This window comes from Stylophora pistillata, chromosome 14 (genome assembly GCF_964205215.1).
Source record: "Stylophora pistillata chromosome 14, jaStyPist1.2, whole genome shotgun sequence".
Classification (NCBI taxonomy): domain Eukaryota; kingdom Metazoa; phylum Cnidaria; class Anthozoa; order Scleractinia; family Pocilloporidae; genus Stylophora; species Stylophora pistillata.
The window spans coordinates 21,559,274-21,583,707 of NC_142532.1; the positions used below are offsets into that span (position 1 = coordinate 21,559,274).

Sequence of the window (24,434 nt, forward strand, 5' to 3'; positions counted from 1 at the left end):
TCTGTGGTGCCTCAGTTGCAACTTTTGGCTTGATATCATTCGTGAGATAAGTAGCCATTATGTCAACAATATATTAGATTCGAATTGCTTCGTTGCCTTGTTCAAATATTAAACGCAGACAGAGTTCTTGCAAAGATCCATCAAAATGATTGGTCTTTTACAGCGTGATACTTATCGACTTACATGATATGTGTTGGTGGCCTGGGGTGAATCCAGGATTTAGTAAAGGAGGGTTTGGAAAATTGTGCGAGGGCATTCTCCCCCGGGAGATTTTGAAAATTAGACCTTCGGAAACATAATTTCCAGTATTTTGAGGGACAATTTAGGGGGTTCGACCGAACCACCCAAACCACCTCTGGATCCGCCTCAGGTGGCGAAAAGATAATTTGATGCACTAAAAGCTGATGTCGATCAAAAGGACAATCCATCATCTTTGATTAGATTGCACCTGCAATTTTGTTCAGCAGTAAACTTTGACATTTATTTGGCATGTTGTGTTTTTAGTCTACAGAGTTTAAAATGCAACAAAGACTTATGGCTACCAAAATATTTGACTTGTTATTTTTAAGCTTGAGATAGTTGCTGGTTCACCTAAAAAACAAATGAGCCGGTGATATATTGATCTCCTCTCAGCACTCTAATTTTGTGGTGTTATTTGTTAAATAAGTGCAGAAAGTGATGGTGAAAAGTAACACTGCCTCCTTCTGTGTTTTTGTTATCATCCCTATCTCAAATAGCAACCTGTTTATAACCCCTAGGTCATAGAGTAATGTTTTTAGTTCCATTAATTTGCATATTCATTGATTATGTAACTACGTTTTACATTTAATTTCATGCACATTAACCACAAATAGCTTACTTTACTAATAGCCTTGGTCCCTCTTTAGGCTGCCATGGCAACAGGCACGAGCAAAACCCCCATTTTGTTCATGCCAACAACACTTCCAGGACCTCCAGCCACACCCACAGTTCTTACAACTCCCTCAGCAGCAGTAGGCCCTGGTGGGTGAAATAATTTTGTTATTTTCATTAACTGTAGAATTTACACTCTATCTCTGGCCCCTTTGGAGGCAGGTAGTCTTTTTTTTCACAAGAATCTCAACATCTCCTGTCAGGTGAAGCAGAGGAAAATATCATACCATTTACTTGGGAGGGGGGCAGGGAGGTAGTTACCCTTAAGAGTCTGAGGGTGACCAGGGGTTTCATTAAGGGCCAGGTACTGGGCGAATTGATTGGCTGTAAGGACAGATTTGCACACCTGGTTTGACCATCTACTGTAGAGGAAAGTTTATCCCATATGGAAGTTTAGTTTAAAAAGTTTTGCTGCCTGTGAAAACTAGTTGGTATTAATGAAACCCCTGGGTGACTACCGTAATACCTAATTCCTCCTTACATTATCACTCCTGAATCACATATTAAGTTCATGAAAATAAAGGAAATGATCACCAACTAAAAAAGCTCTTGATTGCTAAACATGTTCTCCTTGTCAGCACCTTAGTAAATGTATAGAGAACAGTATGGAGAATATGCATACTGATGTTAGGATGCAAACGGTTAATGGGTATGACCCCCTCCCCCATAATACTCTATTCTGTGGCTAATTTAAGACCCCATCTCAGTCACTTTTGGGAAAATGTGATTTTTGTGATCCCAATCAAACAGTAAAGATTAGCTTCCATTTTTTAATCCCTTTTTACCAGAAGTTTCATAATTACCCCCAAAATTCTAAAAATGTGCAATCCCATTGTAGTAACTCAAATGAAAATGCAACACTATTATATTATGACTCCATCCAATGGTGTGGTGGCCTCATGGTTAGTGCACTTGATTCTGGATTGAGTGGTCCACCTGGTTAGAACCCTAGCCAGGGTCATAGTGTTGTCTTCTTAAGCAAGGCACTTTACTCTCAAAGTGCCTCTCTTCACCCAGGTGTTTAAATGGGTACTGGTGAATTCAATGCTGGGGGGTAACCCTGTGATGGACCAGCATCCCATCCAGGGAGGAATAGAAATACTCCTTGTAGTTTTGTGCTGCAGAAACCAGAGTTAATGCCAACCTGATGGGCCACTTAGTTGGTAAACAGACTTTACCTTACCATCCAATGGTACATCCCCTTTAGCCTGTAACTGGAAAGTATCCCCCCTGGGCATTGAGTGCAGCCATGTTCTGATCACATGCTATTTCCTGGACCTTGATTAATTTCTTGTATTAAAATGAATCTATAAGGAAAAAATTGATGAAATTGTATACTTAGCAGGATTCGTGAAAAATAACCATGTGGAAGGTCACATGATCACTATGAATGGTTCTTATTTGTAATTATACATATACATACATACATACATTAATTGACCACTCCCTCAGGGCTTTTTAGGGCCATTCTTACAACACCACCCACCCATCCCACCCCAGGGGAGGACATCCACCAAACAGTAATCTCGTGCGTGGGAAATTAACGTCTCCTACCCATAACCCTGCAGGGGACGGGGCCTACGGTTTATTCGTCCTTATCCGAGAAGACTAGAATATCTATCCATTTCTTGATATTATAGAAAGGTAGCAAATTCTCCTCAGTTATTTTAAAACCATGAGTATTGGTCTGGCCGGGGCACGAACCCTCGACCTCCAGCACAACACAATCCGGCGCTCTAACCAATTGCAAATGAGCTAACCGGGGCAAGAAACCCCAGCAAGAAACCAACTTAGTGCCAAGTGCTAATTAGAGAGAAAAAGGAGTCTAGGCCAATTTCTGCTTAGTTGACCTTATATTCTTGCCTGTACCTCATCAATATAGGGCAATGTTGAGGCAAAAATTTAACTATTCCATCGTAACAATATTGCTATTCAACAATGTAATACTGTGGCATGTTTTGTGCGTACCATTGCCCTATTAAAAAAGGGACAATAGTTGAATTATAAATATATATATTTGCTCGCATGACAGACTAAGGAGTATTCATAGTCAGTGAAATTGGCCAATCTCTTCCAACCAGTGATGAGATTTTCTCCAATGCTTATTATTTTAAGCCTAAAATCTTAAAGTTCAATGTAAACCTGCATTTCAAATGAGATTTATTTCAATATATGGCAACTGTTGTTTTCTTTTGTAATTTCATTCAGTTAGCAGCTTTGATTTGGATGACAGACAAAAAAGATGGGTTGTGATTGGAATTACATTAACAAGCTTCTATTACCAGTTCTCCGTGGCTTTGCTGGTAAGGAACTTGCTAAACACTACACGTCATTGAAGAGCTCTAGTGGAATTGATAAGCAGGTTTATCCCACTCACTTGAAAAAAGATGGATCATTTTATTTAAACTATGGCAGCATGAACAACAACCGGGGAAGGGTGCATCTATATGATTACAAAGTGAAATCTGCTGAGGATCTGGCCAAACTTTATCTTGAACCAAAAATGGCCAAGTTTACAGGTGAATAATTGAATTTTCTTCTCTTAACTCTCATATTTTGGACACAGAACGACGTTTTACGCTACAGTCTCAAATCCCTAGTTGATCTTTTCGATAATTATCACTTACAGTGGGCAGGAATACAAAGGCGAGGGACAAAATTGATAATATATACTTTTGCCTGATCAGCCTGCGATTTCTTATCGACACGTCGATCTCTTACACAGGTGGCTTGGCGCTAAAGCGCATGCCCAAAAGACTCTTGGGCCAACAAGAATCTGACATCTAGTTCAGCCGAGTCAAGAGTCACACTTGCCAACCCTAAACTATTCTGAAAGATTAGGATATGATCTACACAGTCTTTCTCTCTAAGAAGATGTCTACTAATAATTTACCTTGTATGAGTATCTTACCCCTTGTTCTAACCTCAATTATATGTCATATTGCATACACCACTTTCATAAATGGCTGCCGGATTGATATTCTTTTGTTTAAACTCAAATTAGCCTCACTAGCCTCGCTTGAGATAATGTGTTTTTTTGAATTTTGAACTGGAGAACGAGGCCAGAAAGGCTAATTGAAATTTAAACAAAAGAATATCAATCCTACAGCCATTTATGAAAGTGGTCAATATTTTCAGGTTTTGATAGCACATGCGACTTGTCAGCAGTTTTAGGAATGCTGGTCAATGCATCCGTGTTTCACACTCGAATCCAAACAAATGCTAAGGATGTGCGTTCCAAAGTAAGAAATGAATGGGGACACTGTAACTTTGACCACTGGAATGAACTGGACTTCAACAACAGTTTCCAACTCATCGAGACATTCATTCGTTCTTTGGGCCTTCCAAAAGCCGATGAAGACCAAGTATGTGATGAACTTCGGGAGTGGGAAACCAAGGGTGAGTCATCTCAATGATAAGACGATGATGTGCATGTGGCGCGTAAGGCCAAATATTTTTGGTGCCTCTCCCAGGGTGGACCCTAGTCTTCCTTTTAAATAAATAAAGGCTGATACAGGAAAAATCATAGCTGCGAAACAGCTCTACTGGCTATGACAGAGAATTGGAAGATATCTTTAGATGAACATAAAGTGGTAGGTGTTCTTTCTACGGACATGAGTAAAGCCTTTGATTCCCTCTACTATCCACTCACACTTGCTAAACTAGAGGCTTATGGTATTCGGGGGAACAGTCTAAAATTGTTGGACTCCTACTTCACTGATCGGTACAATAGGGTGAAGTTGGGATCCACAGTGAGTGAGTGGGAGAGGGGGTCAAGGGGATGTCCACAGGGCTCTGCATTTGGACCATTGATATGGAACATGTTCCAAAATGATCTGACATACAGTGTAAATTCTAATTCTAATATCAATATGTATGCAGACGACCACCAGTTCCATGCTGCAGGCAGTAATGTTACTGAGGTGCATGATAAGTTAATAGCAAGTGCCGAATTAGCCTCCAGATGGTATAGATCGAATTTCTTAAAAGGGAACTATGACAAGTATCAGACAATGACACTTGGGAATAAAAATAATGATATGGATAGTATTATAATTGATGACAATGAAGTTAAATCTACCAAGTGTTTAAAACTTCTTGGGGTATATATAGACAATAGGCTTAAATTTGATGAACACATTGCTAACATTTGTAAGAGGAGTAGCCAGCGTGTTGGAGTCCTGATGAGGCTCAGGAATATGATACCAACAGACACCAAGCTGAAGTTGTTTAAGGCAGCCATTCTTCCGTATTTAACATACAGCCATCTTGTCTGGCATTTTTGTAGGGCGAGTGATACTAGAAAATTGGAACGTATTCAAGAAAGGGCACTTAGGGCAGTTTACTGTGATAAGGGGAGTAGTTATGATAAATTATTAGACATGGCTAACCTAAGTACACTGCAGAACAGAAGACTACAGGATATAGCCATTCTTATGTATAAGGTAAAGAACAATTTATCTCCTAATTACATATGTAGCCTTTTTCAAATTCCACAACTTAGGTACACACTGCGTAATAATGATTTTGGTATACCTAGATTTAATACTGTCACTTTTGGAAAACATTCGCTTAGATATATGGGACCCAAAATATGGGCAATTGTACCAAGAAATGTAAGAGAACTGACATCCATATCATCTTTTAAATGTAACATACGTAGAATAGACCTTGTTTCTAAATTGACTGATAGTAAATGTGAAAACTGCCTTTTATGTAAGACTTAGGTTAGATTTTAAATTGTACATATATATTGTTTTATTTTTAAATTTCTTAAATTTTTAGGTAGTATTTAGTGTCCCCAGTTAGTGGTTGTATAACTGCTATTTTAGATTTGACACATAAATAAAGGTTGTTGTTGTTGTTGTTGTTGTTATAGTTTCTAAAGAAACTGTTTGGGGCTGCGTCGGTGGGGGTACCGAGATAATTTGGATCTATCAACTGAGTTGAAATGATAAATTGGCCACCGTAACGATTACAAAAGCTGACGTTTCGAGCGTTAGCCCTTCGTCGGAGCGAATAGAAGAATTGTGGGTTGTGTGTGTTTTCAAAGGCAGAAAATGGAGCTATGTTATTGGTGGGAACATGGCAACGAGAAAAACACGAATAAATTAGTGGAATGAAAAGCGTTCGTTGATCCCTGCGGGATTTAGACTGCCGGTTTGAAAGATGAGCTTTTGTTCAAGAGTTTTACGGCTTTCCGTGCTACCTAAGTGTAAGGAAAGACCGCAGATTACCATATGTTGCTTAGAATGATTAGGCCGTAAATTAAAATGTCTAGCGACTGGTTTCGATGCGTGCCTGTCATTCCTTTCCACGTCGCGAAGGTGTTCTCGGAATGGGTCACCTAGACCCCGTCCACACGAAGACGATTGTAAACGCAAACGCTTGTAAACGCAAACTTTTTTATGCGTTTAGGCCTTCCGTCCACACGAAGACGATGAAAACGCTCACCGTAAACGCATAAATTCGAAAACGCTCTCCAAAGTGGATAAATTTGAAAACGCCGTTTATGCGTCTTCGTGTGGACGGCCGTAAACGTATATTTTCGTAAACGCTGTGAAAACGCTAACGTCAGATGTCAGCGCCAGTCTCTTTTATCGCGTGCGTTTCCAACATGGCGTACACACCAGTGTTGAGCTGTGTCGTACTTGCGCTTATTTCAATTATAATTGCGAGCATTCAATTGAATCATGCAATAATCGATATACAGGAAAACTACAAAAGAAGAAGACTAAACCTCTCAATATTGTTATCCATTACTACAAGCACTTTCACTCGAGTAAAACGACTTAGATGCAGACGTGAGAGCAAAGAGAGAAGATTCTGGACCAGACCAGGTCGACATTTTTCTTCTCTCTCGATCACAACAAACGCACGTGGCGACTTTACAACATGGACGCTAACACTTGATAACAAGGCGCTGAAGCAGATTGTAGGCTCAAACATCGTTTAATGCGTTTACGAGCGTTTTCGTGTGGACGGGTGAAAACGCTACGTAAACGATGATCGTTTTCGTGTGGACGGGAGATAAAAATATGCGTTTACTAGCGTTTGCGTTTACAATCGTCTTCGTGTGGACGGGGCCCTAGTCTTCTGCCTGTTTCGCCGATGTATATCTTTTTGCAATAAGTGCAAGTTATGCAATAGATTACATTGGCGGAGGTGCACGTGAAGTGATCGGTGATCTTAATGGATCGTTTGAGTCCCGATATTTTCTCAGTGTTGTGAATGAAAGGACACGTTTTGCATCGTGCACGAGCGCATTTAAAAGTGCCTGGTTGGTCATTAGTCTGAAAAGAACTTGTGACCATAAAATTGCCTATGTTTTTTAAATGAGCGGAGGCTGCGAAAAGATAGTGCTTGTCTCTGGATCGTTTTGAATTAATTTAAAGTTTTTAAGAATGATGCATTTAACTGAGTGGTTGTGAGGGTGAAACGTGAGAATGAATGGAATGCGGTTGGGAATCTTTCTTTTGTGACGTTTGTAGTGCTGAATGTCGATCAATAAGTTGGGCGCGGTGGTAACCCGCTTGAACGACAGAAACAGGGTAACCACGTTTATCGAAAAACTGGCACATTGACTCTGATTTGTGGTGAAAATCAGAGTCATCACTACATAAACGACGAAGTCTTAGAAACTGAGAAAAAGGAATGGAATTCTTAACGTGAGATGGATGCGAAGACGAATACAACAAGTAATTATGCGAGTCTGTGGGTTTGTAATACACACTAGTGCATAAACCGTCGCCTTCAATTGAAACTTTGATGTCCAAAAAGGATAAAGACTACTCCTCTACAAGAGAGGAGCTGACTCAATTCATAACCGCAGTCAATTCTTTTCACCCGGCTCTGAAATATACCTGGGAAATTTCTGACAATTCTTTATCCTTTTTAGACATCAAAGTTTCAATTGAAGGCAACGGGTTATGCACTAGTGTGTAATACAAACCTACAGACTCGCATAATTACTTTGGCTACTCAAGGCAAAATATTCACATCATTGCTGACGTTGTATTCATTTCGTTTGTTTCTCGGTAGGTTTGAAATTGTGCATGGGTTGTCCAGTGGACAAGGATTTGATGAAACTTGTCAGCATTGAGGTAACCAACTTAGCACAAAACGTAGAGGCCATTAAGAAATCCAACGCTGATGAAGCTAAGAGGATAGGAGAAGCTCTTCAAGACGCCACAGATGAAATAATGAAGTTTCATAAGCGTATAGTGGGCATAGAAAGGCGACTGAAAGAAGGGCATCAGAAGCAAACAGAAAAGAACAAAGAACTCTCATCAGCAATTGAAGATATTTCTAACAACATAACTATAATTGAGGGACGCCAAGATACAAATGAACAAAACATCTCCTTGTTAGAAGAAAGGCATAATGAGCTAGAATCAGCTGCAACCTCTTTAAAAGACGGGCAGGGTGCACTTACCTCAAAGGTGGAGGCTTTAGAGTTTGGACAAACTCAGTTAGATTCTCGGCTGAAAAAGTTAGAAGAGGGTAGTGCCATTGCAACAGTCGATGCTGAAATTTTGCATCTGCCCAGTCGCAATCATTACTTTTGTGGTCGCGAACGTGAGCTCCAAAAAATTGCATCGCAATTGAAACATGTTGTGAGGGGTTGTTCGGAATCAGCTATTTGCGGTCTCGGGGGTGTAGGAAAAACATCTCTTGCTGTCGAGTTTCTCTGGCGACAGAAAGATAAGGAGGAATATCCCGGTGGTATTTTCTGGATTTCGGGCGAAAACAACAACCATTTCCAGTTGTCTGTCAGCGAGATGGCACGTCAAATTGGAACTTTTGATGACAAGGACTTTTCCAATTCGCTGTCAAGAACCTTGGACTGGTTGAGAAAGCGTGAACAGCTGTGGTGTTTAGTTGTTGACAATCTGGATGAGTTAGAAGTGTCCATGGATATGAAGAAGTTGCTCACTGGTCATTGGAAGCAAGCCGCCCGTGGTCATATCATTATAACCACAAGAAGAGAAACAACAGAAATCGGAGAAGAAACAGGAATCGAAGAAAGCTCTTGTATTGAGTTGAAATGCTTCACAGAGGAAGAGGGAGTTCAATTTTTAAAATCAAGAGGTGGAACAGCCGGACAAGACAGTGATTTCTTTGAGCTTGTAGGAGAGCTCGGCGGACTGCCTTTAGCTCTTGATCAAGCTGCTGCTTACATTCGATCTCTTGGCCAGCCTATCAAAGAATATCTGAAGAAGTATAGGAAACTAAAGATGCTTCTCTTGAAGAAGAAGAAGGCTCGTAATCTGGTGGAAAGTACATCACCTGAGCGACTGGCTGTCCACACAACATGGTTGTTAAACTTTAACCACGTCAGTCAAATGTCAGAAGAGATGGATCTTGGTGAAACCCCCTCTATCGTAATGAAAATTTGTGCCTACCTAGGTCCCGATGACATCCCGTATCAGGTGATAAACGAAGGACTCCACGTTATGGGAACTTTGGAGGCAGTAACCGATTTGTTGGATGCAGCCGAGGTTGTGTCCCTTTTAACCAAGTTTTCCCTTTTTCAAAGGCATGGGACAGATTCTTTCAGTATTCATCGTCTGGTGCAAGATGTTATCCGAGGTGAGATTGAAAACGACAAAATTGGACTGCGTGTTCTTTGCTTTGCAGTGCACACACTGAACCATGCATTAAAAGAAACACTCTCCCCAGCGGAAGTCTGCAAAAGTTTCTTTGAAGATGCAGTTTTCAGTGTTGAAAATCCTCCTTCGTTACAACTGTGGGGCAAGTTGGCTTCACACTCGACCTTCTTGCAAGAACATTTGCGTAGCTACCTAGAGAAACATGAAAATGATGTCGAACGTTTCTACACCGATGCAACTGTTCGTATCTTTAACGAAGCAGCGATTTTTTTTAGTGTTTCGCAGGAGAAAGTGAAAGCTCAGGCTATGCAAAAAAAGAAACTAGAGTTGCTAGTACACCTTGAAAAACCGACCCTTGAGGAAGATTGCAACTTGCCGCATTATTTTGTTGATGTACCTTTGAAGGACAAGGACTACAAGGTGATAGCGTGTTGTATGAGAAACCCTCCTCCTGAAAAAGAGGCCATGACTGAACAAGATTCTTCTCAGAATGAAAGGAAGGAGGAAGCTGACCAACTCAGAGAAAAAGGAAACGATGTCTTTAAAAATAACAATTTCAGAGAAGCACTGAATCTTTACACGAGAGCTATTGCTTTGTGGCTGAATGACCACAAGCTGCTTTGTAACAAGGCCCTCTGCCATTTGAAACTTGGAGAACCAAGAAATGCTCTGGAAGATTGTCAGAAGTGCCTTATTCTAAAACCTGATTACAGCAAAGCCCTTCAACGAAAAGCTTGGGCTCTGCAAGAACTTGTTGAAGGTGGAAATAGTGAGCTTGAAGGGCAGAAACGTGCAGCAATAGCAGTAGCCCTTCACTTCGCTCCCAGTCTTCGCCAAGACAAAACTTTTTGTCACAGGTGTCCTGAAGCACCAGGGCTTCGTGTCAGGGAGATTAACAATAAAAGTCAGCTGGAGTTTGCTTTGAAGACGACTGATGGAGACGAAACCTTGCTGTTGCATGAAGGAGAGTACCATTTGACTTTCTTTCAAACATTAAAGGACCTTCAAATGGTAAGTCTTGGGCCCAAGATTTACTTGAACTGTGCAAAGATGTGCATAATTTTTCACGCCAAATGCTATTTTGAACACATAGTGTTTCCTAGGATAAACGTTTCCCTGATCTGCCAAGGAAAAAATGGAGCTGTTCACCTAAATCAGTGTGAGATCTCAGGAGGAAGGAAAGGTTGTAAGTACTTACCAGACTGTAACGGAGGTCCAGGCTGTGTCGCGCCCTCTTTGGGAAAGCGTGCTTGCGATCGCACAGGAAAATTTGGTGATTCAGAATCAATGTCTGGCATACTTGGCTTTCCGGGAGTCGATATTTCACACGAGAGCTCTGGATTAATAGAGAAGTGTGTTGTCCATAACTGTGGGGGCGGAGGTGCTCTTGTTGTTGGGCAAGGTTCTCGACTACTGGTGAAAAACTGCGAAGTGTACAAGAACCAGCAAGCTGGATTAGAGGCAAGGCAAGGAGGAGAACTTGAAGCAATTGGAAGCAAGATATTCGACAATATTAATCACGGCATTCTGATTGTGAATCTCGCTGGGAAATGTGATGTCAATGAAAATGACATATTTGAAAATGCAAAACAAGGTATCATCGTTTGCCATACAAAAGAGAAGATAAATTTGCGAAACAACAGCATCCACCACAACAGATCCTTTGGTATTTCCCTTGATAATAATCCTCAAATGTTCATAAGTGTCATAAATGTTGTCGCGAACGCGATTTTTCTTTATTCTCAACTAAACACAACGATTTACACGGAGGACAAAATCCTCCTTCGTTTCGCACATGGTCTGAAAAGGAGCGGTTACTAATTCTCGTGGAGTGGTCGCTCGGCCCTCCGCGACACTCCCCAGCCGAGAAGTTCTGACTGTCAATGTTCGGGATTAAAGGAAATCTTTTTTTTTTTTTTTTAACAGAACGAAATGGAGTTATTATGGCCAAAAAAAAAAAATCTAAGAAACGGGATAACAATATGCGATCAGGATCAAATGTTCAACAGTTTGTTTAGGGCTTGTCTTGCTTTAATAGCTGCCTTCCGGATTGGGCGCTCAGTGGTAAGTCTTTGTTTGCTTCTTTGGTGGCTTGCATCATACTGGTCATCCTCACTTCGGCTGGGCTGGATTGGGCTTTCTCGTTGTTCAGCACATTCCAGGGGGTACAAGAAGTTGAGCGTACGGTTTAGCAACTTTCCTGTAGCTGTTCGGATTGTTGCGGCTCTGATTTTTCCGTCTGCACTTGAAATTAGTTCCTCCACAATGGCTAACTTCCAGGTACCTCGTGGCGTGTTTTCCTTCAGAAGTACAACGTCTCCTTTAGTGGGTTGGGTTGAGGATTGTGTCCTGGGAGCTTTTAAGTGGTTCTGAGTCCGTTCACGCAAACTCAGAACATACTCGTTGAACCATAGGTTCCAAAACGTGTCAAGATGTTTCTGACCCTTACGCCACGTGTCAAGGAGTTTTTGTGAAGAACTCAATTTGCTAAGGAAATCTGGGTCTTGCTGTCGATCTTCTTCTGCTAGGGAGGGTACGCCTGTTTTTGGGTTAAGGCTGAGGAAATCTCCTGGGGTGAGTGTGAATCCAGAGCTGAAGTCAGCTCCTACGTAGACTAATGGCCGGGAATTGATTACTGCTTCGACTTCCTTTACAACAGTTTCCAGTTGAACTATAGTAAGACAAATCTTTCCAATACTCTTTCGAAGAGACTGTTTCACAAGACCGATAAGTCTTTCATAGAAACCACCCATCCAGGGCGCAAGTTCAATGGTGAAGCTCCACTTTATGCCCTCGTTGGCCAGGTAACTTTGTGTGTCAGGACTTGTCATGGAGAGTTGCCATGCTTCTTCAACAGTCGACTTTACTACTTTGAACTGGGAAGCATTGTCGGAAATTATCTGTCTCGGTTTTCCACGTGTTGCAATGAATCTTCTTAGGCAGAACAAGAATTGTTCGGCGGTCATGTCATGAACGACTTCTAAGTGAATAGCCCTAACAGCTAAACAAGTGAACAGACACAACCAGACTTTTTGGGTTGCTGATGGCTGACTGACTTTCACATACAAGGGTCCAAGATAGTCAAGACCAGTGTATGTAAAGGGTGGAGATTCTTCTATTCGTGATCGTGGATAGGGAGCCATTGCGGGCATTCTGTATGGTCCTCCTTGATATCGTCTACATCTCAAGCATTTGAGTAGAACTCTTCGTACAGATGATCTTCCTTGTGGAATCCAGAACTCTCTTCTGGTAGCCGCTAAAGTGTGAGATACACCTGCATGCATCAGCTTTTCATGGAAGCTGTTGATGACTAAGCTTGTGAAGTCATGGTTCTTTGGAAGGAGTTTTGGGAACGCAGTATGTTCTGGGAGGTTTTCACTGATTAATCTACCATGGCACCTTAGTACTCCGTGTTCATCCAACTGTAGGCCCAATTGGTTCGTCAGATTGTTTCTTGAGTTTTGTTTGACTGCATTGATTTCTGGTGTAAATACACTCTTTTGGACATACTTCTCCCACATGACCTTTGCTTGACTTATTTCGTCTGATGTAAGCTGTTCTTTGGTTGTGCTCTTGTTCTGTAGTTTTCGGATAAACCGCAAGGCCCAAGCGCTCACTCTAAGTAGTTTGGTAAGCGAAGAGTAATTTCTTTCGCTGATCCCAAAGGGCGCAGCTGGCTTGTCGAGTGATGTTTTGCTGGTCTCTCTCGGTATTCCAGCCAGTGTTGTAGTCTCATACATAACACGTGGGCCAGGAAATTGTTTGGTATTCTGTTCAGACATCTTGCTGTCAAATTGTGTTGACTTCCATGACGGCCATTGTGATGGATGATCAGTTAACCACGATGGGCCATGCCACCACAAGTTGTTCTGGATAAGTTCATCTGCTGAGACACCTCTGGTAGACATATCGGCTGGATTTTGTGAAGTGGACACATAGTCGAACTTGATATCCCTGTGTGAGGTAATCTCTCTAAGTCGGTTCTGAACAAATACAGGTAATGGCTTACACGTTGTTATCCAGTGAAGTACACACTGTGAGTCGGTCCACAGGAATCTATCTGCCACGGACAACTGAAGTTGCTGAGTTACATAGTTCAGGCATCTCGTTCCAATAAGAACACCTAGCAGCTCCAACCTTGGAATGCTGAGTTGTTTGGCTGGTGCGACGCGTGCTTTCGAAAACACCAGGTTGACAGTCGCTTTTCCATTTACTGAAGAGTAGAGGTATACTACTGCTGAATAGGCTTTGGCAGAGGCATCTGTGAAGCAGAACAGTTTGTGTTCATCTCCACCAACATATCTGGATAATGGCTGTGAGGACAATGGAGTCAGGCTCTCATATATCTTGTTCCATTCTTGTTGACTTGACTGACTGAATGTCTCGTCCCAATGTTTTTCTTGTTTCCACAGTTCCCTTCTGCACTTGGTCCTGGATTACGGCATCATATTTCTGGAGATGTTTGTCATTTGGTGACAGTCTATTGACTTGGGATCTCAACCTTCCCATTGCCAGTTCATAATTGGTTGGTAATGATGGAGACTCTTCTTTCCAAGGCCAGGTTACTTGGTATCGTCCGTCTTCAAAGTGGACTGTTTCGTTAAATTTTTGCAAAGCTTTGTCATCTTCATTTTCTTGTACAGGCTCTCTGATGCCCAGGGTCTCAAGCTTCCAAAACTCTTCAAGTTGTGTCTTTTGTGCAGCTAATGGCTGCTTGTCATCAGACTGAGCACTCAGATGTACACTGATAGGACTGGACGTGTAGGTCAGCATTGAGATGGAGCTGTCTGGTTTGTCATCATGACATTTCACTCTGCCTGTTAGGATCCATCCCAACTTGGATTCCATGAGGTTTAATCCTGGACTGACTGCCTTCATTGCAATGTCACCAGAGAAAATATCACAGTAATAATCATTTCCTAGCAACAGTTCTATGTTGGCAGTTTCTGCGGTTGAAGGTACTGAGTCGGCAAGGGGGATATCCTTCAGTAGGTGACTGAATTTCTCTGGGTTGAAGTACGTTCGTTGTAGGTTACCGGTTATCGTGGGTACAACATTGACTCTTAAATGCAGAGATGGTCCACCCTTTGTTAAAAGCCGGAGTTCAGTGATAGGAGTGTGAAGCTCTCTGGGTTTTGATGCACTGAATGTATACACTGTTAGTGTTTCTGATCCTGTGATTGGCAACTGGAGTTTTTCTGCTAGCTCGTTGGTGATGTAGGTCCTTTGGCTGCCCGTGTCTAGAAGTAATCTGGTGGTCACTTTTCTTGATTTTTGCAAGTTTTCTACTTCCACGGTGGCAGTTTGCATCAGCACTTGTTCGTCAGAGGACAGCAAGGTATGTTCTGTAGCAACAGTAGCAGATAAGGGTTCAGTAACAGAATGTGCCATTTCTGAGGACTTCTCAACTGGAAACCTCTTAATGCAGAGGCTTCTGTGGTGACGATTTCTTTGTTTGCAATAAACACACGTCTTCTTCACTGTACAATTTTTCTGTTGGTGACCTTGTTTGAGACAGATAAAACAGTGCCCCTTGATCTTTTCTTTCCTAGCTGTCACAGTTGGGAAGGTTTGACACTCATCACTCCAGTGTTGTCCATTGCAATAGATGCAAATCATTTTCCTTCTTCCTGTGAGATTCTGCGGTTGTTTGGTTTCAGACAGTAATGCACCTGTAGTAGTGTTAGAACCAAACTGGGTGACTTGTGATGTAGACCACATGTTTCCAACCGAGCCTTTGTAGTCAACGTTGTAAGAAGTTTGCCTATCTGCATTTTCTCTGTTACTAATGTACCTATGCAACTGATCTCTGAGTAGCTGCACTGTCCATTCATCACCATCATTTTTCTGGTCAGTCAGGTGGATGAGAACATCTTTGGGTAGTTTAGCCATTATCAGGGACACTAGCATTTTACTCTCAATATTTTCTCCAAGAGCTTCTAATGATCTAAGGTGTTTTTCAATGAGATCATAGTTCTTACGTAGGGCTGATGTTTGACTTGAGGAGGCAGGTAAATCCATAAGACTAGTATAATGAACATTGACGATGACCTCATTTTGTCCATAACGTTCCTTCAACAATTTTATAGACTGTTGGTAATTTGCATTAGTCAGGGTTAGACCTGAGATAACATCTGCAGCATCACCTTCTAGCTGAGCTCTGAGGTAATTCATTTTTTCTGCTGGACTGAGAGATGGATTAGAATGTATAGCTGAGTTAAAGGAATCCCAGAATTCCTGCCAATTTAGGAGCCCTCCACTAAACTTCTTGAAGTCAAGCTTAGGTAATTTTACAGTGCTAGGTTTCGTACCTGGTTTAGTGTCAACTTCTAATTTCTTCCTCAGTTTTTCTTTCTCCAGGGTAAGTCGTTCTGCCTCAATTTGTAATTTTCGGTGTTCAATTTCGGCCTTCTGTTGTTCGATCTCTAACATCTTCTCTTCGAGTTCAAAGTTCACCTTACTTGTCCCTCGTTGTAATTTGAATTCCATTCGGTCCTTTATCATGGCCATTTTTGAGCTCAATCCTACCACGGCGTCTTCTGCTTCCAAAACTAGATTAACAAATTCATCATAATCTTTCATGACTTTATCGTGTTCTGATTTACTAGCGAGTTTTGCGGCAGCGTCAAGTTGCACGCGAAGGCTTTGATAAACAGTTAAATGCTGCTGTAGGCGGTCTCGCTTGTCACGGGTTTCGTCCAAAAGTTGCTCTAAATCACCATCGATGGGACGTTCCTTCATTTCTGTCGCTGCTTCAAGGTTGATAAGGACATGCCTTTTCCTTGGGCCAATAAGTCTTCTTATGTCGCCCAAATCTGTCATCTTGTCGGCGGTTTCGGTTAAGAGGACGGTTCAATTCACGGCTGTTGTTGTTGATTTCGTCGATCGAGCGAATTCGTAATTTTCGTCTCTTTCTTTGTTAAGATTCTTCTCCGGTTTAAATCGGGCTTTCCTCCTCGGAAGATTAACGTCGGAGTTTCGGCAGTGGATGTAGTCGCTCTGCTACCATGTCGCGAACGCGATTTTTCTTTATTCTCAACTAAACACAACGATTTACACGGAGGACAAAATCCTCCTTCGTTTCGCACATGGTCTGAAAAGGAGCGGTTACTAATTCTCGTGGAGTGGTCGCTCGGCCCTCCGCGACAAATGTTCATAATGTTCTCGATTTTCGAGAATGAATTCTGGGGCATCTTAGCTGAAGGGAGAACATCGGCACACATAGAAGGAAACGAACTCATTGGCAACAAATGCGGCGGAATATTTATTGGAGTCAATTTCTCTGGGAGGGTTTTTCTGAAAACAAATACCGTAAGAGATCACAGTGGCCCTTGGCTTGAGTATCCATTCAAAAACGGTAGCCCAATTATTGACGACAAAGAGACTGATGCTCTCGGTTCTGACCTTCCGGAAGGTGAAAAGCATTACTATTCGATGCCTCCCATTGAAGCATAAAATAGACATTTTAACAATGAGGAAGGCTTGTATCATCCCAGAGAGGTGGCTGAACGACTTTCCAACGGCTGCACTTATTGTCGTCGCAGAGGAGACAAAAAAGTGCGGTTTTTGAAGTGCCCAGGATGTCTCATTGCATCATATTGCAGTAAAGAATGCCAGCGTCACCACAGACGTAAACACAAGACACTATGTCTAGCTCTTAAAACTCGTTATGCTGTGGATGTTGACCGTATTCCCCGAGTTAAGCAAGGAGCATGCTTGGTGCGTCCGTTTGGCACTCACTTGAAGGGGATCGGAGAGGGCCCTAAACCAAAACTTAACGAGGAGTTTATCGTTAAGATTCAAACACAAACTCTTAACTACCATCCGCTACAGTGGATGGGACTTTACGACAAAAGTGTCACAATCGATTGTCTCATCCAAAGTCCTGAAATCTTTAACGTGATAACGGAATGTGGCGTGCTTGGAGCTTTTGAAAAGTTTACGAGTAAGAAATGTTTTTTCTGGGCCATGTTTACTGAGCCAGGAGGAAAGCTGACAATTTATCTTGATCACTTGGCTCCTTATCAAGAGTGGTAAAGGATTAATGGACAGTTTCCTACGAAAGTAAGTATTCCTGGAGTAGTTTAACTTTTGTAGTTGAACCTTTGCTGTCGAGAAGGTGATGTGGCTTAGTCTTTGCTTCTTATTCAAAGTGTCCTGACGTGCCATTTTGGAACAGAGCATTAATAACAAGACTATATGGTGACTTTGATAACAATCGACTGTTCTTTACGCAAGAGCAATGTGTTAATATGGAAAATTACAGGTGTCGTGTAAGTCCGTAAAGGTCCGTAAACCTTCTCCCAAGTAGTCTACACGCCTCATACATGGACTTCCTGCGGCGCATCACTATCACTCTTAGAGCTCCCCACGCAGCGCTGACATCAGTTTTTTACACTGTTTAATTTTGATTCACGCGACGGACTTCGCCGAAAAGGAGGGGTTGCTCGTAGTCTATCCTCAAGCCCCTCGCGGTTTTCAAAGTTGCGAACAATCGTGAGACACTATCATCTCTTGTGACTCGTCCTGGTTCAGTTCTGACACTGGTCCTCGTTGAATGAATCTGATCGGGTTTCTTAGGATAATTTTTGGTTTTCTTGAGTTTATTGGATTTTTCCGGGGTCTCACCTCTCGACATTGTTATCGTTTTGAATGTAAGAGCTACGTCATCGCTGAAACGTTCGCGGGTCTTTGCGCGTTTACTCCTAACATATCTAAATTATCCTTTAAAGGAAATTTATATTGAAAAAAAAAGGGAAATGAAAAAAAAAAAAGGGAAAAGACGAAAAAAACCATTTAAAAAAAAATCGGTGCCGCCAGGGCTCGAAGTCTTCAGTGACTTAAGGGGAGTGGGTATATCCATAGCACCAGGTATGCAGAACGTACGAAGTGGCAAAGTTTTGCACATTTATCATATGCACCAATTCTATTCATTTCCTGTCCTGTCCTCAGCCTGTCAACTGACCAGTGTACTAACTCTGCTCTAACCAAGTTCCTTTTTTGTCACAAGTTTGACATCAGCGAGAGCTGTTACTGTCCATCATGACTGCAACACTAATCACAACTACACAACAGTAAACACATGCAGTCCTAGACTGCCTTTCATTTAATGTGCCATCACCTTTACTCAAGCTTAACTTTGAAATCGTGAATAATTAATTTTATAAGATTTAATTTTTTGACAATAACTGGGCCAACTTGTGTGGCTAAAATTTATAGATATGATTTAATTTTTTGACAATAAATCAGCCAACTTGCGTGGCCAAAATTTATCCTGACGCAAACTTGTCTGGTTTCTATTTATTAAAGCACGTTTTGGCAAACAAAGCTTGACTGTTGACCTAAAATTCGACCTAAATATCATTATCTACAGGGGTACAACATTTACTTTATTGTGAGGGACAGGCCATTTTAAAGTTTGCAATTTTGTACTTCTTTCATTTGAACTCACTAGCTCAACACTACCTTCTCCTTACTTCTAGGGCCAAGGGTTACATTGTTTGTTTAAACTACATTATACTACTTATAAGATTTTGTTAGCAATTGCGAGACTTTGATGAGGGATTTTTCTAGCTAAATTGCAAGGAAATCTAAACTAGAAGCTCATTTTAAAAGATTTCCATTCTACAAAATAATAAGACAGTAGATTATAGCAAGTGTTTTATCAATCAATGCTAATTGAATTTTGTACTGCTGGGACAGTGTTAATGACACAAGCAAACCAAACTATTAATTTTCTTAGACTTTCTCAACTTGCTGGACGAGAAAATTGAACTGGTTAGCAAATGTGATCATGAGACGAATTTTTCACTACTAGTAACAGGGAGCACAACTCCATCGTTACTGAATATTTAAACTTGAAACTTGAATGATAAAATCTGCTTACAAAGAAAATCTTCAGTCTGATCTTCACTTTGCAGTTCATGATGATTAACTGACTGTCAAACTCTGCGACTTCCACTTTTTGTCTCTTATGTTTTGGATGCAGTGCAAGAAGCCTTGTGATTTTTCCAGTCTGTTTTTTGACAATCGATTTGCAGAGATACAATAACTATCATGATGGTACTCTTGTTTTAACCCAGTTAACATTACACTTTGTTGGAATAATATGGTAGGTTTTTTGTTTTAGTTATATATAGGCATTATAAGCTGTAAGTTGTTTAATTATAGAAACACAAAATTTTCGTTCTGCTTAGGCTTAACTACACTGAACAAGCTGTATGTGGTTGCTAACTGAAGGGAGCTCTCAAGTCGATTTACTAGTAAAGAGTGAGACACCACGGGCATCACGGGAAGGACCGGGGGAATGGCTGCATGCTCCCCCAGAAATTAGTGAAAAAGAGAAGCACCTAAGATGTGCATTCCTTTATTCTGAACAAGAATTTCCATCGTTGGAAGTTTTCAATGATTATATTTAGGAGGATGATAATATTGTATGGGCCTTCACCAAAGGGAACAATTTGCTTTATCAAAATCAACAGTTTAATTAGCAACCTTAAATACATGGGAAACTCTGGCTTGATGTCTTACTTGATATCTTACTTGTGATGGCCAACTAGAAAGCCTTTGCTACTTTGGCCACCACACACGTTTTTATAATCTGTACTTTATTTTATTTTGTAATCATTTGTTGCAACTTTGCTTTCCTATCTATGTTAGTTTATGTAAATAGTGTGAAATAAATGAACCAATTACCTAATACTATTTCTTACAACTTCATGTTTCTTGCTGGCCTATTTGCCGACAGGCAGGGACACCGCGACAGCTTGCGCCAATTACCGCGGGCCCAGTTAACCTACCCATCCCACCCTAGGGGAGGACATCCACCACACACTAATCTCGTGCGTGGGTAATTAACGTCTCCTACCCCTAACCCTGCAGGAGAACGGGACATCCATTTATTCGTCCCTATCCGGGAAGACTAGAATATCTAACCATTATTTTGATGTTATAGAACGGTAGCATATTCTTCTCAATTATTTGAAGACCTTGAGTGTTGGTCCGGCCGGGGCTCGAACCCTCGACCTCCCGCACAACAATCCAGCGCTCTATCCATTGAGCTAACCGGGAGGCGGTTGCTTTAGAGCTCTCTCCAGGGCTTCTATATATCATACATCATGTCATCATTAGTTTGATTCATTTTGTAAATTATTTTGTTCCCTCACAATCTAATAGAAACAACCTCCCATGTTCAAAATAATCATCTGAAAAGGTATTGTGGGTAATTTTAGAGCCACCATTCCTTGACCTCAGGATTTCAGGGAAATCTGAGAAAACAAGGCATCCCAGATTTGATGAATTTGTTCATCTAGTTCACTTCTTTAAGATCGTTGTTAGCCAGATATCCAGATTACTCTTCAAGATTTTCATGAGCATGTTTGCTTGTTTGTTTGTTTTTTAACAACCGTTCTTGAAACAGCTGTTTTTCATATCAATCAATGATTTACAGATCCAATAACCAAGAGTGCAAATTTAGACAGAAATTACATCAAAATGTTAAACTTACTTGTTGCAGTATTTTTATGGCTGTGTATGACTGTGGAGGTCTGAACACGCTTGTATCGCTTCTTTCCCGCCGGGATAATAAGAAGCTGCTGGCAGCCGTAACAGGTGCAATTTGGAAATGTGCTATCAGTGAATACAATGTCAAAAAGTAAGCGTTTCATGGGATATAGCCATAACAACAACAACTACCACTACTTCTACCCTTTTTTTGGCCTTGGTCACGTGGTTGAAAATTCTGAGATCACAACCTTTAATTTGTATCTTGGTTTAGTAGATTAGAGAGATTTCGCACTGCGTTTACGTGAAACGTGAGCGGCAAGACTGACCACGTGACCTTGTTTTTCCGCTTTGCCGACGGTTTCTACATGAAAGTAAGGTGTTTCGCTTTTGCCGTGTAAGTGATATTTTCCTCACTTTTTCTCTCACAGAGTAGAAGTTACTTCCGGAAAAGGACATCAAAACAATTCCTTGTAATTCATACATTGACACCCTCAAATCCACCATGACGGTGTGCTCACGCGAAGCTAGGGCAGCAAGATTCATGTTCTTTTACGTGAAACGTGAAAGGACAATCTGACGTTAGCCGTTTCACGTAAACGCGGTGCTAAATCTCTCTATTGTCGTTTTGCGCGCCTTTCCGACTCATTTGAAACCAAAAGATTGTTTTGAAAGAACACTCGAATTCCTAGGTAGAGCTTTTGACTCTAGCTATCAAAATAATTTCTTTGTAGTAAGAGAAATGAAAGTTTTTTATTGATCCAGGTTGATGGAGATGAAGGTGTTAGAAATTCTTGTTAATCTGCCTCAGAATGAAGAAGGCGAAGAGGACCTCCCTGAACAAGTAAGTGTCAAAAATATGGACTGGGGTCCAGAGAGTAGTATGTAAAAATATATGTTAATTGGTCTGGAATCAGAATTATGCACTGGACTGACCCAAAAAAAGAATACTAATATCTCAAATTTTCCAATTTTCATTGAAGGTTCACCTTCATATTGTTGGAGCCATCGGAGAGATTGCCAAACACCCCACAGCTCCGCTGGAGATTTTACGATGCAAGGGATGTAAAACTTTAGTAGACATTCTGAATATCCCCAATGAAGAGTTAACTGGCACAGCGGCAAGAGCCATCGCAGCATGCGCTGTGAACAGCAGCTGCCGCGCGTAAGTGATAGCTTTGCGCCTCATTCTTAAAAGGAGGCACGAATATTGGTCAATATACTTTTATTCATTATCTCATCTGATTTGAACTCATTTATTTATCGTCTTTTTTTCAGAGTTTTCAACAGATTGGAAGGCCTTAGGCTTCTTTGGTCTCTTATGAAGTCAAGGAAGAATCAAGTGAGTAGATGTTTCGCTTAGAGTTGTAACTGATTTATAACTGATTTATCCTAAACATCCTGTTGAATTTCTGTAAATAATATCACCTATTTTCCTGTTGGTCAGGTGGTCTCTGGTGGAGCATGGGCCGTATACAGACTGATACAAGACACACCGGTATGAGATAAATGCATTATCACCTTCTGATGACATTTGGGGGGATGAAATTTTCTTTGAACAGAATATTTAACCGCAGCCATTTCTTTGACCCGTAGGAGGCCTGGGAAACCGCACGATCATTTGTTGGGGGACTGGATCTGACTGTTCGCTAGCTCAAGTCTGCCGATTTGGAGGTAATTCATTTCAACCAATACAAATTAGTTTTGTTCTTGTTTTGTATATCATAGCTGACGAGAAACAGCTAAAAAAAAAAAAGGCAGTAAAAGTCATTTTAGACTCCTCCAACTAAATGCATTGAAACGTTTTCAGGTCCTTACCAGCGCATGCGCTGTGATATCAGTTGTGGCTTGTGATTGGGAGAACTTGGGAGTCATAACTGATTATGAGGTTGTCTCTCACCTGGCACAACTCACGCATAAGGTAAGGTCTTATATCAGTTACTATGGTACTATGAATATTCGGTTACGAAGAGAGAAAGCCTGTAAACGCGTACTAGTTAAAAAAAAAAGACATTTATTTTTTTATAGACTAACATCATTTTGAGGCGACACTTGGCTGAAGCCATTGCCATGTGCAGCAAATGGGGAAACAACGCGAAGCGATTCTCCCAGGAAGGAGCTGTAGAAAGAATGGTAGAGTACTTGGGGTCACATGACATTATAGTGCAGCGGTCAGCAATGCGGGCTCTCGAACAGCTGGGCAAACATCCTGATAGCTGCATCACTATGCACCGCATCGGAGTTGTGAAGGTAACGTAGAGTTTTTTGCTTCCGTAACGGCTGTTAATAAAGTGCAACGTTTACCAGACGAGAACGTCAGCCAGCGGTGTTGTTTTCAGTGATGCTTGTTACAGATTTTTCGTCTTTAACGTTCAGTTTTTGAGGAGCTAAAACAATGACTGAACATTTCTGAAATCGTGATATGAAAGAATACCCTCTCTTGGTTGTCAATGATGGTTTTCTGATCCATAATTGGCTTTCAACAACAACAAAAACTTTATTCACCCTTAATCTTGGGAAGGTTAAATTAACATCAAATAAAATTTTAAATTTAGAGGGTGTTGGCTTCCTAAAATAACTAGAAGCTTAACAAGGCTAGGAAGCCAAATTACATAGAATGAATTACAATATTAAGGTCGGGACACACACACACACACACACACACACATACACACACACGGAATTAAACTAAAAATAATTATGAATAAACGAAATTTACAAGTCATGGAAAAAAAAAAGAAATATATATATGTATATGAATAAGAACTTCATATATTTCATTGTATCTATATATGTATATATTAGAAATGAAATCCTAATTATAATTGACAGCAGTCAGTCAGACGGTTAATAAATGTCAATCAATCTTGTTTTGTATTCCAAGCTGTTGCTGGAGACGATTGGTTCAGAGGATGCGGCTTTACAAGAAGCTGCCGCAGGGTGTCTGTTGAACATGCGACAACTTGCTATGGCCAACGAAAGGGCAAGATATCAGGAAGACACAAATAACGACTTGGAAGCAGACACCGATTCCGTTCAACAGAATTGATCTTTCAAAAATGAGTACTGAGTACTAAAGTGTGAATTTTGAAGCACCCAGCAATTATATAATTTGTAGTTTTATTAAAATCAAGTTTTCATGGTATGAAATTTCGACTTTTTCTGCCGTCTTGGCCCTTTCTTGGCACGGGGCTGGAGAGAAATGAGGTCGAGGCGCTATATAAGGTCTGTAGCATCTGTCAGTAACTTTATGCTCCCTGTGCGTTAAATAAAAATTTTTCTGACCTACCGCTGTGTATGGGAGCCTATTGTTTCGATGATGAAACGAACTTCTCCTTGAAATAACCCCTTTTCTCTCATTTAACGGAGTCACGCGCATTGGTAAATTCCGCCGTTTCATCGTTTTCT

At 41.0% G+C, this 24,434-nt stretch overlaps 1 protein-coding gene and 2 pseudogenes across 3 annotated transcripts; 2 read left to right on the top strand and 1 right to left on the bottom strand.

Annotated features, from left to right (window-relative positions):
- Positions 1–580: 580 nt before the first annotated feature.
- Positions 581–19,864, top strand: LOC148717056 (uncharacterized; annotated as a pseudogene). Its single transcript, XR_015995487.1, has 6 exons — positions 581–1,002; positions 3,121–3,431; positions 4,051–4,311; positions 7,954–11,228; positions 12,468–12,472; positions 16,688–19,864. The product of XR_015995487.1 is annotated as an uncharacterized LOC148717056 (transcript).
- Positions 11,519–16,346, bottom strand: LOC148717057 (uncharacterized). The gene is made up of 2 exons (XM_088744677.1): positions 13,950–16,346; positions 11,519–13,837 (listed from the first exon to the last, which is right to left on the bottom strand). Exons 1-2 carry the CDS (start codon positions 16,344–16,346, stop codon positions 11,519–11,521), a joined length of 4,716 nt encoding a protein of 1,571 aa, XP_088600803.1.
- Positions 17,539–24,118, top strand: LOC111336897 (outer dynein arm-docking complex subunit 2-like; annotated as a pseudogene). Its single transcript, XR_015995488.1, has 10 exons — positions 17,539–17,588; positions 21,040–21,177; positions 21,792–21,870; positions 22,010–22,191; positions 22,305–22,368; positions 22,474–22,524; positions 22,623–22,700; positions 22,837–22,947; positions 23,055–23,276; positions 23,911–24,118. The product of XR_015995488.1 is annotated as an outer dynein arm-docking complex subunit 2-like (transcript).
- Positions 24,119–24,434: the final 316 nt, after the last annotated feature.